General features: G+C 39.7%; 1 protein-coding gene across 3 annotated transcripts in view; it reads left to right on the forward strand.

The window, feature by feature from the left end:
- The window catches only part of MAST4 (microtubule associated serine/threonine kinase family member 4), a 308,358-nt gene that overhangs the window by 268,523 nt on the left and 19,753 nt on the right, over positions 1-20,082 (forward strand). For all 3 annotated transcript variants that reach the window (XM_075488550.1, XM_075488551.1, XM_075488552.1), the window contains 6 exons: positions 1,041-1,126; positions 9,814-10,022; positions 10,768-10,906; positions 11,975-12,107; positions 12,813-12,978; positions 15,991-16,092. In XM_075488550.1, the coding sequence (XP_075344665.1) occupies positions 1,041-1,126; positions 9,814-10,022; positions 10,768-10,906; positions 11,975-12,107; positions 12,813-12,978; positions 15,991-16,092 (835 nt within the window). The remainder of the gene's footprint in view (positions 1-1,040; positions 1,127-9,813; positions 10,023-10,767; positions 10,907-11,974; positions 12,108-12,812; positions 12,979-15,990; positions 16,093-20,082) is intronic.

The raw sequence follows: 20,082 nt of genomic DNA on the forward strand, positions 1-20,082 counted from the left end.
CATGGGAAGTGACGGGAAGCATAACTTAAAAGTAAAGTACAGGACCATTCAAGCTCATCATAAATATGCATTTAGGAAGAATCCTGTACTGGCAGGCAAGTGGACTAAACAATTTAATAAATTGTCTCTCTGCTCCTGTGTAGTTCATTATATTAACAGATTTACTAATCTTCTCGCACTGAATTTTCTTTAGCAAACATTTAATTGAAAATGTTCCAACCAGGTCTACTTTCAACCTTAACTATTACCTAACTGCCTGGATAGGGATCGTAGAACTTCTTGGAGATTTGGAAAACGTCTTGAAAAGGATCTTGTGGGTTTGGAATACTGAATTTGGAGTCCCGTGCCCTCATCATCCCCCCTGCACCCCAATTCTAATTCACACTTACATCTTCAAGATTAATTAAAAATTAAAGCTAGAAAAAAGGTTGTGCGGTACTCGGGACAACTCCATTTTGAAAATGTTCTGCATACAAGTAGGTGAAAGTGACCTCTGTAACAGTAGAATTAACTGCATTTTTATCTTCCATATTTTTCTCTTTCATTTTGTGTCTCTTCTCACAGTCTATCCTAAGTTATATCACAGTCTATCCTAACATTAGTTCGAAATCTGCAAAAGTTTATTTGAATGAATGAGAGCTCATCTACATTTTGTTACTACCAGCCTGTACTACCAGTGTCAGATTTACTAAAATGGGAAGGCAATGGCCAATGAGTGCCTGGTGGGATTCACACAAATCTGTAACTCCGGATAGGAATTGCCAGTAATTCCTTTACCAGAAGCCTTTGTGCCTGTCTGCTGTAACCTGTGCATGTAGATAAGTGGACAGATAGCTGCAGTGTAACAGATATCTTTTTGATGAAAAAGCAGCTTTGCTTCAGGAGTCCCTTTGGTCCCTCTCTGTGCTAGCTGTGTGGCTAACTGGGCAGAGCTTTTAGCTGGTTCATCAGGGTGTGACAGCCTGGTGATAATTGGTTTTTCCCTGATTCTGAAAAAAGTACTGTATTAACTTTGTTCCTTCTCCTCTTTTACTTTGAAGAGCTCTAATACTTCACTGAAGCTGCAGAGGAAACCTCGGGAAAGTGATTTTGAAACAATTAAACTGATTAGTAATGGAGCTTATGGGTGAGTAATCCATGAGTGCAACAGCTCTTTTGCATTTTATTTTTGCTTAACTTCCCATTATTTCTTATTGCAAGGATGTTTATGTGAGGGGTTTTGTTTGCAGTGCTGCTGTTTTCATTCTGCTTTCCTGTTTTGTTGCTAATACTTGAAGTTCACAAGAAAAACTTTTTGGAAAACCTGCTAGGCAATAATGAATTACGGTGTGCTGCAGTAAATTAAAATACTGAATATTACATCACAAAGATTTTTCAGAAGTAGGTATCATGTAATGCTAAAGATGAAACCTGAATAAATCAAAAGGCAGATTTAAAGCCACCTTTATTAATATTGGAAACAGCCTGTGTTTACGCAGATGTGAAACAGAATAAAACTGCATCTGTAGGAAGACAGATTATTAAAAATGAGTGCTTGCTTGGCCTAAAATATTGGTGAAGTAGAAAAAAATTTCCTTAAGTAGGGCAGCACTGTTTTGTTGCTTCTCCGTGGACACTATTCTATCCTGAAATTTTACCAGTTAGCTTTTAAGGAATTGCTGTTACTTGGTTAGTTTCTGGGTACTTGGAAAGTGCACAGTTACCACAGTAAGCATACCACAGCTTTTACTCCCCAGCGGTATGTGAGTCATCTGGAGATATCCTAGAAGACCAAGAGAAAATTACACTAGCCTGGTCCTTAACACGAAATGCTTTCTGGAGGTACCATGCAGGGATTGTGTCTATCAGCAGGCAGAAGCCTGTCTTCAGTCACCTTTTCTGATCAGATACTATCTATTAGACCCTTGATTGGCTCCTCCTCTGTGCTGAAATATATCAAGACTGGAAATGTTGGTCTATGGTAACCTGCAGCACTAGGAGGGATGTATTGGTTCAAAAAAGAGGGGTTTCTGTCTTGAGGTGAGGAGTCTGTTGCCAGATTAGACCATGTCACAGCCCTGCAGTGGAGAGGGCTGTGCTGCTCTCCAGCACAGACCCTGTCAGACTGGCTCTACTCTGCACTACCTCTACTTAAGGTAGGAAGCAGCAGCAACCTGGTAGAACTGAGCATTCTTTGAAGAGACTTAGGACATAGAAGAGAAAGCATCTGCAATCCACCCAGTGGAGTTTTGCATGCCATTTTAGTGCCCTGAGGCTGATGGGCGCAGTAATATTCTCTGATTATGTTCAGTTAAGGGTAACCCTGAGCTCTGGGACAGAAGGCATTTAGTACTGCCTGGTATTGTTGGTCATGATAGCTTGTGTGGAGGCTATTACTTGTGACCAGACCTGCTTACGTAGCTTAGCAAAAAGCCTGAAGGGAATAGCATAATTTGCATTAAAGTTATGTAAATATCCAAATACAGCTTCTCATTACTTACCGTATGCCAGTTTCTCCCAGTTACCCCAGGACTTCAAAAGCCTTTCTTCCAGCAGTTAGCAGGAGCTGCTGCTCCCCTCCCTGGCTGCATCCCTTTCTCCTTGTCTTGGCAGATGCTTAGTCCCCTCCATTCCTCCTTTCATCTCGTACCCAATTTCCTCTTTGTCTTACTGGAGGAGGATAAGAAGAACTGTGTGGGGTGGATCCCCATCAGAAAAACCGGTGTCTGAGTCACTAGACCTGCTCAGTTTCCCAGCAGTTTTAGGATTCTGAGGGATGTGGAGAGAAGGGAGCAGCTGCACAAGGGCATGCTGCAACCAGCAGCATGAGGCTGGCCACCTAAAGTCAGACGTTCCACAGTAGACCTGTGGCTCTTGCTCCATAGGTGTTACAGTGAGAAGGAGCCTTGATGAGCCATTAAGAAATATAGACTGGAGACAACTGTCCATTTGAAACCAGAGACAAGTAAGGATCTGAAAAGCTGGAAAAGAAAGGATGAAAAGCTATGGCTTTCTATGGCACATACAATGTAGGCATGTAGGATTTTTTTTTTCCCCCCTCATGTTTGTGGCAGGGAAAATCAATACTTATGAAACACCTTTTTAATGCCAATAATATGTGAAATTGGCAATATAAATATTGTAAAAATTGGATGAGACCCTGACAAATTTGTGAGGAAAAGGAGAGCTGATAGAGGGGTGAACAGCTTGGAGTGTATCCGGATTCTGCATGAATCATTATTGTCTTTAGCAAATGTTAAAACAAAGCTAGGCTGACAGGTTATACTGTGGTAGTATTAGAAGTGGAAATTGAAAATCTCATCAGTTTAGTAGAGTGCTATTACTTCCATCCTTAAGCAAACAATAACAAAGTAGATTTTGTTGGTTTGGATTTTTGTTTTAAATGGTTACTTCTTAGAAGAAAAATCAAGAACAAGAAAGAAAGCAAAGGTACAGCCCCTTACTAATTAATGTAGAGGGAAAGGAACACACTTATTGTGAGAAAATAAACTTTTAAAAGTATTTACTCACTTTTAAAAGTGATTTTAGCACCTAGTCACTTTGCCCCAACTACTGTATGTTGAAGAGGCTTGTGCTCCTAAATTCTCTAGAATATCACTTTTTCAAAACTATCTGTGTGCTTGAAGATCTCCAGTGTGGAATGTCATAAGTGGGACTGTAATATTGACAGACCATTTTTGATCTTTGTTAAGTGTTTTTTCTGTTGGCACCAATATGTTTGGTTGTTAATTTATTCAAAAGTTATGGTCAAGTTTAAAGGGGAACACATCACGATAACCTAAATGCTCTTTAACCCATTTACAAAACAGAGTGTAGTAAAGCAATAATACCTGTTCCATCTGCCCCATAGGCATTTACTCCAGTTTATTTACAAGTATAAGGAGCTGAAATAAAAGTTATTGTTGTTATGCTACAAGGATTTTTTTTTTCCTTCCATGTTTTTCCAGGCCATTAATTTTTTGAAATAACCTAAATATGTGTGAATTCTGCCTGTGCTTCATTGATTTATTCTCAAAAATATGTCAGTGGCCATATTTTGTGCTCTGACTTATTAAAGATTCAGTATGCTATTGTAATATTTTATTTATTTTGAGGCTATAATGGAGGGTTTAATTCTGAACAAGTTTAAAAAAAACCCCATACATTCTGCTGTCTGATTTTGCTGTGGAGTTTCTGCCTTCATTAGTGAAGCTTTGCCTGCTTGACTGGGTAATTGTTGGCATGCTGTAGCAGAGATTTGTCAGATATGTTAAACTTGATGAGTTTAAATAGAAACTATTGGTTTTGTGAAGGTTTGAGTAAATATCTTAGCAGTTCTCTGCTTTTAATTGATTGGGTAAATTCATTTGTAGTGCAATTAAATGACTCTAGAGTAGATGAGGTGTATCGGGCTTTTGGGAATGGCTAGGAATATACAAGAAGTTAAACAAGCTGTGAATCAGTAAACATGTAGGATGCTGGCCAAGTCATTAGTGGTTTCACAAGCTATCTGACTTTTTTCAGCCAGCCAAAACTTTTCATACTTCCCAAATTTTAAACTTTTACTGCAATCACAGTGACATTTTTTCTGTATTCCAGCTTGCAAGATGTAGCAGGTAGTAGTAGTCCATCTCTTTAAGTTGGCATCAGCCTGGTTTCCTGAATGAGCTCAACAAAATAAAGATTACATTTGATTTCAGGGAAGCGAGTGATGTTAGTTCAGTTGCTCTTCAGTAATGTATAACTGTATCTGCTTAAAGCAAATACATGATACCACTTTGGCACCTGCCTGGCATGCTTTTCCTCTACAAAGATAGTAATGTCAATATGTACATGACATACTGGTTAATGGTGTTGACTGATAAATTTAAAAACTCTGAGGCCGTGTTGGCTTGAGCAGCTGCTGTCCCTAATGTGTGAGTACTCATTCCTCTCCCTTCTCCACTTGGTTGACAGTACTTGCTCTTGTTTAGTTGCACTGGGAATGGGATGAAGAAAGTTAACCAGCTGCAGAATAACACCCTGTCAATCAGGTTAATTCATCATCAGCCTGGCATCCACCTGTTCAGAAGTGGAAGGGGATAGGGGGAAGTGTGGCTTTGTAGGTTCACTTAAGTAGCGCCACCTCTGAACAGACTACAGGTCTAATAAGCTGTATTCCTTTCCTTCTTTTCTGTTTACCTTTGTGGGTGACTGGTCTATGCAGAGTAAGAGGCTTTGATTCCTAGAAGCCCATAGCTTCAACGAGCAGTTTAGAAAGTAGAGGCTGGCAATTTCTATGCTAGGGATCTTCTATTCATCATTCATTGTGGACTTACTCAAAGTGATGAACTTCAAACTCATGTACTTTATTGCCCTTGAGTGAGCTTCCCTTCCCAATACAGCACAGGCCAAGTGCCTTATCTTTCTTCTGTAGCTAATATGTGTGTGAGAATCTAATATTGGCAGCTAATGCAATCCTCTCAGTGATAGAGAAAGATTGTTACTGTGTTGACGGTCTTGAATTCTGTCCTTCCTGAATGTGCAATGTGCTACAAACTGGTTAGGAGCTCAGTTTCTCAAGTGTTTCTTTTGCAAATACAGAACAGTTTACCCACAGAAAATCTGGACAGCAGCTTCATCATTTTGCATCTGTGTTTACTAGCTGGCATAAAGATAGAAGACGTTGCTACTGGTAGGTATGGAGAGGTGGTTTTATCAGTCAAAATTTGTGACACGTTGGAACAACTAGGACTAGTACCAGTTGTGAGAGAAGGATCACAGCCATTGTGTTCTCTTCTTCAGATAGCCAGCTTCTCATTGCTTCCAGACAGACTAGGATAAGTCTGAAATATTGCTGAGGAGGCTGTGCGTGTTGTCCCGGTGCTCAAAGACCCACACGGCACTGGATGCTCATGTTAGGAGTGCTGCAGTGCTTTAGGCAGCATTTCCCCCTGCCCCCAAATAAATCTGATCTGGTCATGGGCATCACGTAGCTAGGAGGTGGTGCAGTGCTGCTTATAAATTCTGATCTTAAGTAACCATCTGTAAAATTTACCATATTGCTGTAACATAATCACAGCCTCACAAGTGGCTGCTCTTTACTGGAGGCAACATCAGATGTAATTGCAAGGTAGTGCAGAATTTAGCAGTCTCTTCTCAGGAAATTGCTTGTGAAAATGAACCATAGCTCCTGGTGAGCAGCTGTAACTTTTAAGCAGCAAGTACAGTACCTGTGTTTCCACAAGGAGTTCAAGGTCCTTTGACAAATTAGAGAATCGGGTCAAAGCAAGCGGCACAGCTACATTAGCCTCAAGCACTGAACGTAGACTAGATTGTAAAATGGCTCTAAAAGTTGAAGTTACTGAAGAGCTGTAAAGTAGGCCTGAAGCCTGTAAGTAATTTAGAGAAAAAAATAGGAATCTTGGTTGTAAGATTGGAGGGAGAGATTGCATAATATTTAAGTTGGAGCAATTCAGGAACCTAGTTAAAAGTTTTAGCTTTTTTTTGGTCATCTTAACGGATGTGCACAGTGTTTTATATTTATGCCTAGCTAAAGGTATTTTAGAGATACTTTTTCAAGCTGAGATTTATGTTGGAAGTGGAATAAGGTAATGTTTGGACAATGCCAAAGTTTATGAATTTTCTTATTCCTCTTGAAAAGTAAACTTTTCTTGCTAAGTTGAAATACAGCATCAATAAAATACAGAGCACTTGTGTACCTGTCGAGATCCATACAGTGAAATCAGAGGATGTTTTGGAAATCTCATGTCGCCATGTTACGAAAATAGAAAAGAGGGAGGTAGGAAAGCAAATTCTTCATTTGAAACCATAGGAGGTTGCAGCAATACCACTCTGATTGTGGCTTTGCAGGCAGACAGGGCATGCCACTGTCATTGAATGGATCGACAGGGCAATCGGATGGTCTAGATGTTCTTAATACATTGCTTTTGTGTTAAAGGAATCCTCAAATTTACAATTGTCTTTATAATATACGAAAATCATGAGCAGCATTTAATGATCAAGGCCAAGAAACCAGGAGTTGAGGTACTGTGTTCTCTGTTAAAAGCATATAGAAAACAAAGATAAAATTCCATCTAGTGCTCCAGCTGTAGCATTCTGAAAAATAAAGACTAGAGACAGATGTGGGAAAGTGGGCCTTTGAGTAGGGGAACAAGGTGCAAGCTCAATCCCAGGATTAGGCAAATGTAGATTAAGTTGAAGACCCACTTATGTGCAGAAACATGGAGGATTTCCTGTTCCTGTTCCTTTTTCTTTTTTCTTTTTTTTTTTTTTAAATGTCCAGGCAATTTATAAATCTTTATTTAACTGTTTCTCTTTGGGAAGATTTCATTTTCTGTTTATCATTTTATTGACGTTTCAGCAAATTCTAATATACTCTTTTGAACTGTGGGAGCTGAGAACACCAGTCAGTCCCGGGCACAGTTGTTGCAGTGTGCTTAGTTTAGTGTACTGGTAGGCTGAGGAAATGGCATCGCTGCTGTGAACTGGGAGCGTCCTGGAGGAAGAAAGAAGGTCTTCTGCAGGAATAACATGCTGCTGGCTAGGGCATAGTTTTCTTTGTAAAGGATAAATGCTGTTTGTTGGGGTCACTGAGATCAGAGGATGTGAATAAGTAACGTTAGATATTTTTATATGTTGAAGATCATTTACAAGCACTTTATAGCATAAACAGTGTATGCATGTGTAAATGTGAGACAGACAACTGTGTTCCAGTTGTCTTTTGAGTCTGGTACACTTGAACTAAACAGTTTTTTTCTGAGGAATTGTAGATAACTGAATCCTAGTGGAAAGTTATACAGTTACCCGCCTGTGACTGTAAGACTGGAGAATGCAATTTAGAGAGCTGGGAAACATATCCAGCATGTCCTAGATATTTACTGGACTAGATAGTCCTTAGAACTTACTGGTTCTTCACCTTTAAATATGGTAGTAATGACCCTACAGATCCACATGATCTGCAGAGGGGATTTATTAAGATGCTGTAATAATATGCTCTCGTTAATATCTGTCTTTCAAGAGTTCATCTTGGCACACTGTCCAAATTAAAGCTCTGAGAAAGATCTGCATGCCAAGTCCTCAGGCAGTCCTCAGTTCATTCATATAACTTTAATTTTTTTGAAGAATTGCAGCTTCAGGCACCTGAAGGGCTCACTTTTCTAGGTACCAGGAGTGCACAAGGAGACTGAAATGGGGAAAAGAAAAGATGACATTACAGGAGATGAAGAAGCTAAGACTGGCTGACAGGAGATAGCAACAAAAGAGAGAGGAAAACCAGAATGTAAGGGAAAGAAAAGCAAAGGAAAAGAGTTGTAATGAAGGGGTGGAGAGACAAGTGAGATGAGGGGGGGGTGTTAGGAAGAGGTGCAGGAGGACAAAAGGCGTGAAGCCAGCAGGGAGGAGTGCTGGAGCTGAATAACTCGGTCTTTGTTCCAGCTTGGGAGGGGCAGGAGGGAGTGAGACTTAGTAGGAGGCATGAAGGGTGGGGTTTGTCTTGGGTTTTGCCTAAGGTGGTTTTCCCCTACTTTCATAATGGTGTAATGTCTTTTATCTGCCCCGCACTCAGACAAGAACAAGGGATTAATGAAAGCTTTTGGAATCAGTAAGAGAAACTTTTCTTGTCTAGAAAAAGTTTTCCTCCACAAAGGAAAGCAGAAACATGTTGATTTTGTCAGTGCCTGTAACTTGGGTAGCTGGGGGAAGATCTTCGTAGAAATAGTAAGGCAAGAATTGCTTTTTGTGTTTAAATAAATAACTGTATGCTGATAATTGGACCTCATGGGGACAACAAATCTAATTTTAAAGCTACATAATTGAGTCCCATTTTTTTTCCCCCTCTATTTTCTCCTTTTAGTCCTATCTTTCCATAAACTCTCACCACTATGGTAATTACATACTGGAGATGCTATAAGCATCAAATGCTACAAAGTAGATTTCAATCAAGGCAAATATTTTCAGGATTTGCCTCAAGGGATTTTGAGAAATGTGACAGTAATGTCCTGTGTCAGTGTTTCACAGCAGGGTGATTCCTTCTCCTGAGCCTTGAAAGAAAGAAGGCTTGTCCACGTGAGGTTTTCTTTCACTTTGCTTCCCTCACTGCCTTGACCTTATCTAACCAAGCTTACAGGAAACTTTGTACCCAGTACACCAGTGGAAGTTCTGCATGTCAAGATATCTTGATCCCACATGACCGTGCGGTTAACGCAGTGATCTTTGTTTCGGATTACCTACTGGTGACCTACCCCTGATAGGGATCAATGCTGATGTCAGGGACTGAACAAGAACAGAAGATTTTGCACCTGGCAATGAGGGAGCCACCCCATCGAGCAACTTCTGAGCAACCTTCATGAGAAACCTGTGACATGTTTTAAAATCCCCTGGACGGAGTCTGAGTCATTGTTGTCTGACAGCACACTTACCGAATAAGCATTTGTCGGAATGATTTATAACAGTGCCATAGCTGGATTTTGTATATAATCCTTTGTTGATGGAAACGCCCAAAATCTGCCTGAGCTGAGAGCATTTGCTATATCTGTTGGGGAGGGCATTTGTTGTATGTGTTGTTTGCTGTGGGGAGTGGGGAGTTGTTTGTTTTTAGTTTGTGTACTAATTTATGTTGACTGAGACTCATCCTGGTTATGAAACAAAATGAGGTTTGTAGCCATTCTCTAATGTGAAAGGCAGGTCAACTATGTTAAATTAAAAACAAGTCTCTTACATAATACATAGACAGTTTTTAAAAAATATATATATTTGTAAAAATAGTGTTTTAAAATACATGTTTAATAGTTATTCAGACTTTTTTCTTTTTCTCTCCCATTTGAACTTCTTCAGTGCGGTTTATTTTGTGAGACACAAAGAAACCAGACAAAGATTTGCCATGAAGAAAATTAATAAGCAGAATCTCATCCTCCGAAACCAGATCCAACAGGCCTTTGTCGAGCGTGATATCCTGACATTTGCAGAAAATCCGTTTGTTGTCAGCATGTACTGCTCCTTTGAAACAAGACGTCATTTATGCATGGTCATGGAATATGTAGAAGGTAAAACGTTTGTTCTGTTTTACAGAGGAAGAAGAGAGTTTTCTTACATCAAGAAAGAAAAATAACCCGTATGGTACTTGCATTAAAGAGGACCCCTGTATGTCCTCTGTACTCTGGCAATACAGATTTAGGATCTAAATCCAACAACAAGGTGGCTTTTTTTCCCAGTCATTATCTCCCAGTGAGAGCTTGTAAAACACTTGTGCTCCAGCTATAATGGGAAATAACTGCTCTTTGAATAAGTTCCTCATAGACTGTAATCGTAAGTGTCCTAGCATTCAAAGTTCATGTGGAAATGCTGTTTGCTTTTCTGGAGTTCAAATTTTCATTAGCACATGTTGGAGTATTTGTAATAGTTATTTTTACAAAGAAAGAGGGAAGAAGAAGCAATTTGAAAAGGTGCCAATGCTAAAGGAGAACAGTGGACAGAGGCAGTGCAAGATGAGATAGCCAGGCTATGGTTGTGTGGGCTTTTTTTTTTGGGCCCCCCCCCCCGCCTTTTTTTTTTTAAAGTGGCAGCACAGACTTCATTGGTTTCCAGCTGCACCCTTGTACTGCTCGCTTCCAGCTTCACACTGTGTTTCCAGTACAGTAGTTGGTGTGGTTACATGTTCAATTGAACCATCCGACTGGAAAATAAACATTTATGACTACAGTTTGTGTCTCTTTCTGCAGCACATATGGATTATAGTGATACACCTCAGAATTTGTAGGGTCATCTGAAACATTTGTCCTGTTTCCACAGGTGGAGACTGTGCTACTTTGATGAAGAATATGGGTCCCTTACCTGTAGACATGGCAAGAATGTACTTTGCAGAGACTGTTCTGGCCTTGGAATACCTTCATAATTATGGAATTGTACATAGGGATTTGAAACCAGACAAGTATGTATATAGAATATAACCAAAAGAGGACTTTGAAATCGTTAGCTAAAATATGAAAGGTGTAAACTTGCTCTGAATGTTTTTGAAATTTTTTTTATCATGAATGTTATGTAGGTTAATGATTTCTGCACAATATTTGAATTTTCATTACCTGCAGTTACAGAAAATGCATGTTTTTCCAAAGGAGCTCTTCAAAATTTTCTGTCTTTAAGATGGAAGAGGCTATTGGAGTAGCTAAAAAAAGAAAAAGTACTTAAGCTTCTGGCTGAAATAGAGGGAAATACATTTTGGTCATTAAGGAAAAGATCTTTCAAAGTATGCTTAAAACACTGTTTAATACAAAATATCATCAACTTGCAGATACTTGCACATATGAAGACAAGGTTGACCAGTTTGGGAAATCTTTCCTGTTCCGTGTTTTTTTGGGGTTTGTTGTTGGGTTTTTTTTTTTTTTTCAATATTTAGAAATACAATATTTCTCCTATACATGTAAATAACATTACAGCAAGTAGCTGCAGTAAAAAGTATGGCTGTTGCAGCTCCATTATTCTTCTTTCTGTTTGACATTTAAAAAACAAACAAACAAAAAAATCGGAGTCATGTCTGTTGAGTGACAATACCTTCATAGCATAAGACCTTGGGCCAGTGTAGTATTAGTTACTAACTAACTTAATACCTGAGTTTTTTTCAAATAAATGACCCAGCTTGTTACAGACAGAAAATGCTCACTTCACTTCAAAAGCAACATTTATTCTATTCTAGGTCTTTCAGGTGATGACTCTTCCTTTTTCTTCAAAGCATCTGTCATTCAGCTCTCAACACTTGAATGGTTCTATAAGATGTTGTGCAATGGCATATGAAAAGTTTGTTTCCATCTGATAACAGTAACAAATCTAAAACTGTCAGATTTTTCACCTGTTTATTTTGTACCTGGTTAAATTACTTTTTAAGCTGTCTTTATATTTTTGCAGTGCTATTGAAACATTTTCCTCCAAGTATAATAATAATGATGATAAGCACATAATGTTGAAGTATATCACGGTAACTTCAGATCATTCTAATTTACAGTTTATTGGTAACATCCATGGGCCATATAAAGCTTACAGACTTTGGCCTGTCAAAAGTGGGGCTAATGAGTTTGACTACCAATCTGTATGAGGGTCACATTGAGAAGGATGCCAGAGAATTCCTTGACAAACAAGTAAGAGACAACCTTTTTCATTTCTATATTGAGTGTTCAAATGAAGTGATACCATAGTACTGTATAAACTGTTGTTATTTCTGCATTGGTGTTCCAATTGTGTATGTCAGTTACTTTTACTGATGCCCTTGCAGATTATTCTAGGCTTTTTTCTTTCTACATTAGGATCTGTTAGTAAGATGAACAACCTAATTGTGTGCAAGTGAATCTGTGAGAGAGACAAATGGAAAACTGTTTTTATAAGGAATTCAGAAGTCTCAGCAGAGTACTTGTGTATCTCATGATGCATTGTACAACCAAGTGTGCTAAAATCCTTGCTATGGCCCATTTCTCTTTAAGCATGCCTCATTACCATTGCTCACAATCTGTTCACTATAAAAGTTACTTAAGATAAAACCATCACAACTTTCATGTAAAGATAAGGGTGTGCTTAAGTTAAATAAAATGTTTGCTGTGATGGACTCCCATGTACGAAATGCAAAGTGTCCTTTGCATGACAGATACACAGATGTTGATGATGATGATGCCTGTAAATGTAGCTAGATCATTCTAAAAACATTAGCTGTTATGCAAACGCAGCAGACTAAAAACTACTGAATTGCATTTTTCCATGTTTCTGTATTATTTTACATTTCAAGAATTATAATGATGTGACATAGCTCAGTTAGACTTGTTTTACCATCATGCTTATTTTCTTTCTTTTAGGTCTGTGGTACACCTGAATACATAGCTCCTGAAGTGATACTAAGACAGGGTTATGGAAAACCAGTGGACTGGTGGGCTATGGGAATTATCCTTTATGAATTTCTTGTTGGGTGTGTGCCATTCTTTGGAGACACCCCAGAAGAGTTGTTTGGACAAGTAATCAGTGGTGAGGATCATCACAAAAAAATCAGATTTCTTAGCTTGCTGTGAAACATTTCAATTTCTGTTAACAGTAAAAATATTTACAACTTTACTGATAGACCAGGTTTTCAAGCTAGTTTTGCTCAAAAAACCACTGTTATCGTAATATTGTAATACACAATTTGCTGTCAAAGCAATAAGAATAAATTTGGATTAAAAGCCTAACTTACTGTATATTGTTGCTAAGTACAGAAATGCAGTAATTTAGAGTACAGTGGTTAAGCTGCACTGTTTGAAAAAGTAAAGCAGTATTAGTAGAAAAGTAGTGCCACTATGGCACAGTGATTTCAGTCTTTAGTAAAGAAATTATACCATAGAAGAAATGGTTAAAATGAATTTGCATGAATGGGAAAATGCCTCATGGCACAATGAAGAAATGAACAAAGATGTAATAAAACCCTAAAACAAATCTCTCCCGAATAATAAATAATGAGAAAGAGATGGAAAGAAATTCAATTCACAGATTGTTAATGATTTCATTGGTGATTGTAGTGTAATGTTATTTCTGTAGCAGCTGTTCTTCTTCCATTTAAAATTCAATAACCTTTTAGATCTTAACCTGCAAGCTGACCCTAAGTATTGTGATGTGGCTTGTGGCAAAACTGAATGATAATTAAACAGAATTGTTTACTATGCTACCTGCTGTTTCCATAAATTTCCCAGATGCATAGATGTAGAGGGTCTCTATGCCAAAAGTTTAACAGAATGGCACCTCTGTTACTGAGTATTTCCCAGTCTGTTTTATAGTCTGTTTAAAAGGTCCAGTAGTTAAGACAGAAAAAAAAAAAAAAAAAAAAGCCTGCAAAAAAACCCAAGAGAAACAAAATTAACCACACCCATGGTTCTTTATTCTCTGAGAACGCAGCAAATCCCCTTTTGTACTTGAGGAGACACTCTGTCATCATCTCGCTTTCCTCCATCTCTGAAGTTGAAAGCCAGATGTGTTTGTAAACGGTAATGAAATGGATTTGCGAGTTGCCTCTAGTATATGACCTCTTATACAGCATTCTAGCTGTTCATGGATTTATAACCATGTTGTTTTCTGATGTGATATGCTGAGGCCTGAGTGGCAAGGAGAATCAACTGTTTAATTAACACAACCAGCAAATGCTGGCTTTGTTCTGGATGCCTCATGGCTGCAATGCATATTCATGCTTTATTTTCCAAATCAGATTTAAACTGCAGTGGAAGCTGCAGGCAGGCAAACATGGAAATAAGTCATGTTTTTATTGCATTTCCAGACACACGCACATGTGTTTTTATCTTTGTGCTCTCTGACTGGGAGAAGGGGAGGGAATAGTCTAAAATTAATGACAGAACTTGCACTTTAGACTTTATTTTGCACGTGGCATTAATTTTACATTTTGTAAAACAAATTGTCATGTGTTTCAAGCTAGCTGATACTTACGTAAATAACTTTATCTGTTTGAATGTGTCCATTTATCTTCCAGAAATTATCTGCAGGCTTGTATGTTTGTAAACCTGATCTATTCCCAGTCACTCTCCAAGACTGTTGGGCAGCTTAGTTTCTTGTTTTGATGTTGACTTGTCAGTTTTTTCTCTTTTATTTTAAATGTCCTTACTTACTGAAATCATTCTTACTATCAGTACCTGCAGGAGAACTCTTTTGGAATAAGTTTTTTGGATAAGTTTCCTGCGCTAAAATACATGGTCCCCTTGTATTGAACTGTAAAAGCCGTGTTAAAGAGTGCAAACTATAGCCTAGACTTCTATTCCAGTTTATGTGGGTGAAATCTACATTCTACTTGAAAATCTACTTTAAAATCTTGCTCCCTCTTTTTACCTCACTCCTCCCTCATTGTAGATTGCCTTTCCTGGGCCCAAGTTGTATAAGTACAACTGTGGGAGGCCTCGGTGTAAACTTAGACGCCTAAAAATGATCAGGGTTAAAAATAATGCACCAGAAACAGGTTATGTTTCATGCCTGTTTATTTCAGTACCTTTCCTTACACTCTGAATTACAAACATTAAACTCGTGTGTAGCTTCTGATGTTTATTTCTCCAATGATGATAATTTTGAAGGAAAAGTCTAGATCCTATAATGACAACAAAATCCTTAACAGCCTTCTGTATTTCCTGAGCTCTTAGCATTCTGTTTCTCTGAAGCCAAAATCCTTGTACCTCCCAAGAAACTTCTGCAGAGTTTTGTCTAAACCTGCAATATATTACATTTGTGGAGGCAGCTTCTGCTAAAAATCAGACAAAACTTGCCGTGTAAGCTGTTACAAAGTTCATGTTCTTATTGAAACTGGCACAGTTTTCCATTGTTTAATTTAAATGAAAGTTGGTGGAACTGTTTTTCAGCCTTACCTGAATACTGCAGGGTTTAATACCTTGATTGCATGATTTAGGTCCAACTTACTATGAAGTGGAAAAGCCTTAGTACAAGAGTCAGTAGAGTGAGGTGGTTTTTCCTCTGAAGTATGAGACACTTGGAAAAAAGCTCCGTTGGCATGTATCTCTCCAGAGCAGAGTCCGATACCTCGGCCCTTAGTCATGGGAGTAATGACTTCAGTGAGTCTACTAGCATTAGAGAAGGATTACAGATGTGAGCAGTGACTGCTGGGTCAGGTCAGCTGTGTCAATCTTAACAGCAGTTTCCATGGAACAGAACTAAAATTTAAACCATGATTTTGGGGGGGCAGGGAGAAGGGACAGCGTACAAGTTGTGCTAATATTTTGCAATAGTTTTCCATGAGCCAAGCATTCCTGTATTCTGTTGTTAAACACTGTTTTGGGTTAAAGGATACTTCCGAGGAAAATGGGAACATAACAATATGTTTACGGAGTCTGTATAGAGAGTATAAAAATCTGAATTGATATGCAACAGAGAGCAACTTGAAAAGTTGCCTTAATTCTGATTTTACTGCTAGCTCACTATGAGAGCTTTCATGCAGTTTCTGCTGAATGTTGGGATCAGACTTCAGTAATAACAAACAACTTTCTGTTTTGCTAGATGAAATCAACTGGCCTGAAAAGGATGAAGCACCACCTCCAGATGCCCAGGATCTGATTACCCTGCTGCTCAGGCAGAATCCTTTGGAAAGACTGGGGACAGGTTAGGAGGCACTATTTTAAATTGCTAGTGTGCTAGAATTAGCTTCTATATTCAGCATTGGGAGCTTTTGTTCACCTATTTGTTTTTCCCGGGAAACATCTGTCAGGGCAAGTACCATGACAACATGCCATTATAGCAGAGGGTATTTTATAGATTCAGACCAGTAATATGAGCTTAACAAGATGATGACTGTCCTTTTTTTGGAGTTTAGATGTGGTCATTTGCATTTACTCTTCTCTTAATTTGATAAAAAACCCAGAAGTTTCTCAAGATCCAGTTAGCCATTGGGTGGGCTTTCTTCATGAATACAATATTAAATAACTAAACACAGAAACAGAGAAAGGGAATCAATACACAATGGATGCTTCCCTTTTCAGAAGTATCTTAGCCTGGCAAATTAGTTCCTCCAGGCTTTAGGGTGGGTGATGAGTACTCAAACTAATTATTCAGAAATTACTGTCTCAGGTTGTGTTATGAAAGGTCTTGTCATTCTCATTCAGCAAGTACTACTGCCTTGCGTGAAAAAGAATAAAACCAAAAGTGTGAATGTTACGGAAGTAAATGGGTATCGGTGAGAATGCAAGCTGCTAGCTTATTCCACTGTGGTCATTCAGTGCTGTGCTCATTCCATTTCGAGATAAGAACCTGGCATGTGTTATTAGGAGCAGTGAGCCTGTGTAGACTAATGAAAGCACTGTGCATTCATGTAATAGAGTTTATTTGTTAGTTGATGGAACAGGATTTATTTGGGAATTTGGGTGAGAGGCAGTAATGAAGAATATTGCACATGATTTTTAAAGTGTTAATGTATGGGAACCCTAGTCACTGCCTGCCATTTCACTGGGCAAAGCACTATGTAAACGCAGCAAAAAAGGCCTGCTGCAGAAAAAGAGCCCAAATATAAAGGTATAGTCTTATTTATGGTGAACACTGTATGCCATGAATATAAAAATATTAGGGATGCTAAGGAAACCAAGTGGCAGGTTGAGTCAGCATGAGGATACTTGGAAAATTGCTGGCAAAATTTAGTCCAGTGGTCAGATTGTGCTGCATATTTTTAGAGCTAATATAAAAAGGATCTTTAGGAATCAGTTCATAACTGGCCTTACCACAGCCACTCAGCGGGAACATGAGTATAACCCAGACCCCAAGTACTACTGACACGGTCCCAAATGGCAGGTCTTCCTTTGGGACATGACTATGTGACTGAGATGAGTGAACTGCATGTCCCTTGCTCCCTGAACATCTAGGATCTGTGTGAACAGCCCTTAAACTTCACTTTAGCTGATGGTCTGGAGTAAGTGCCATCCAGCAAAGTGTGTTGTTCTCCCTTGCCCCATGTTGAACAAGTTAAAAGTGAGGGAGGTGTCATGCCCCAGTCAGCTTCTTCACTTGCTGCCTGCTTCATCTGCTGTGAAGGGCACCACTGCCAAAGGCAAAACAAAGAGCCACAACTAGTTCCATTCCCTTGTTTTAAGTATATTTCTTTCAGGCATTGTTGTTTCATTGCCAGGATGCTTTTTCCTGATAAACACAGTGTTAATTCAAGACTGTCACTCTGTGAGAGGCTGGATCAGAAGTCAATTGCAAATTCTGCCTCTCTTGCTACAGCTGGTTGAGAAAAGTGAATTGGCTAGAATGAGGCTGACTTAACTACTGTAATGGTCAGTGCCACCACATGGAGCATCTGTGCAGCTCATTTACAGGCTGATTTCTTTCGACTGTTCATGGTCTCTCAAGAGCTGGCACTCTGAAGAAGGAAATGGGGCAGCCATTTCTTTGAAGCACAGAGGAGTGTTTAGAAACCGCAACAAAGTTTTTTTTAAGTGTCAGAAGCAACTCACAGAAACAGAGGCTGCAATGTGACAGGTCCTGCGGGGGCACTGGAAAATAGCATGGTTTGTCCCATGCTCCACCATGCATTTCAAATGACAGCCCTATCTATTTAATATGTATTAGCTAGCTGCATAACACTCCATGAAAATCATAATTGTGTATTTGCTCAGGAGACCTGAGCGGCATAGTCAAGTGGAAGGAAGAGAGGTAGATACTATACTTCTTTTGAAGAAGGACAATTACAGAAAAAAGACCTCTTTGGGTTTGAAGGACCTGATACCAATCAAGAATTAAACAATTCTGATGTAATATCCCATTACTGTGCTCAGAGAATTGTTCACTCCTTGGCTAGTGACTTACAATGAGATGTGATTTTGATTTCCTTTGGGAAGAGTTGGCTTTTATGAATTTTTCCCTGGTGCAGTCAGAAAAGCAAAGAACCCAACCTAGAAATCTTGACAGTCTAAGTTAGAGACCAGTCCTGGAGACTTCACACTTTTTCTATGGCTGTCTCCTGACTTAGCCTTGACATAGGGAAGTTTACATGCTCTATCAATGTGGTGGGTTGACCTTGGCTGGCCACCAGGTGCCCACCAAGCTGCTCTATCACTCCCACTCCTCAACTGGACAGGGGAAGAAAATATGACAAAAGGCTCGTGGGTCAAGATAAGGACAGGAGATCACTCAGCGGTTACCATCACGGGCAAAACAGACTCAATTCGGGGAAATCTGATTTATTACCAATTAACAATGGAGTAGGATAATGAGAAATAAGAAAAATCTACAACCACCTTCCCCTCATCCCTCCGTTCTTCCTGGGCTCAGCTTCATTCCCAATTTCTCTACCTCCTCCCCCCGAGTGGCACAAGGGGATGGGGAATGGGGGTTGTGGTCAGTTCATTACATGTTGTCTCTGCTGCTTCTTCCTCCTCACACTCTTTCCCTGCTCCAGCGTGGGATCCCACCCATGGGAGACAGCCCTCCACGAACTTCTCTGTCAGTCCTTCCTACAGGCTGCAATTTTGCATGAACTGCTCCAGTGTGGGTCCTTTCCACGAGGTGCAGTCCTTCAGAAACAGACTGCTCCAGCATGGGTCCCCCACACGGTCACAAGTCTTGCCAGGAAACCTGTTCCAGTGTGGGCTCTTCTCCATGGGGCCACAGGTCCTGCTAGGAGCCTGCTCCAGCGTGGGCTTCCCATGGAGTCACAGCCTCCTTCGGGCATCCACCTGCTCCGGTGTGAGGTCCTCCACAGGCTGCAGGTGGATATCTGCTCCACCATGGACCTCCATGGGCTGCAGGGGGACAGCCTGCCTCACCATGGTCTTTGCCACGGGCTTCAAGGGGAATCTCTGCTCTAGCACCTGGAGCATCTCCTCGACCTCCTTCTCCACGGGCCTTGGTGTCTGGAGAGTTGTTTCTCTCACATATTCTCACTCCTCTCTCCCAGCAGCTGTTGTGCAGCAGTTTTTTTACCCTTTTGTAAACATCCCAGAGGCACTACCACGGTGGCTGATGGGCTCAGCCTTGGCCAGTGGTGAGTCCATCTTGGAGCTGGCTGGAACTGGCACTGTCAGACATGGGGGAAGCTTCTGGCATCTTCTCACAGAAGCCACCCCTGCAGCCCCCCCTAGAATTAGATTATGCTTATTAATGACATCCTTGCCCACCTTCCCAGGACAAAATTCTAGTATTTCATTGTGTTCTTATAGTTGTTTCTTAACTTGAAACTAGTGTAATTGTTTAACACACATTATAACAAGTAGGCAGTAATGGATAAGAAGATAAATGATAAGGTATTTCCTATAGAATTGTGTTTTACTGCCACAAAACACCGAAAGGAGCTCCTGATCAGCAATGGTATTGTCATTGAGCAACTATTAAGAATCATTCTTCATTACTTTCTAACTTGTACGTATGCATCTAGTGCACACATTTGTCTTTTGATGACACTACTGCTACTACATCTGATGCTTCTGACTAATGTGTAGCTGACAGATAATAGTTAGTATATCCAGAAAAATATAAACATTAAAAGGGAGAAGATGAGAAAGCAATGCCACCACTGTTAAAGAAGTGGCAACAACAGAAGAGGGTCAGGGAGGTGCTCTGACAGGTTTAGGAGATTTTAATGGAAATCGGTAGTAGATGTTC

Source organism: Mycteria americana, chromosome Z (assembly GCF_035582795.1).
Source record: "Mycteria americana isolate JAX WOST 10 ecotype Jacksonville Zoo and Gardens chromosome Z, USCA_MyAme_1.0, whole genome shotgun sequence".
In the NCBI taxonomy this organism is placed as follows: domain Eukaryota; kingdom Metazoa; phylum Chordata; class Aves; order Ciconiiformes; family Ciconiidae; genus Mycteria; species Mycteria americana.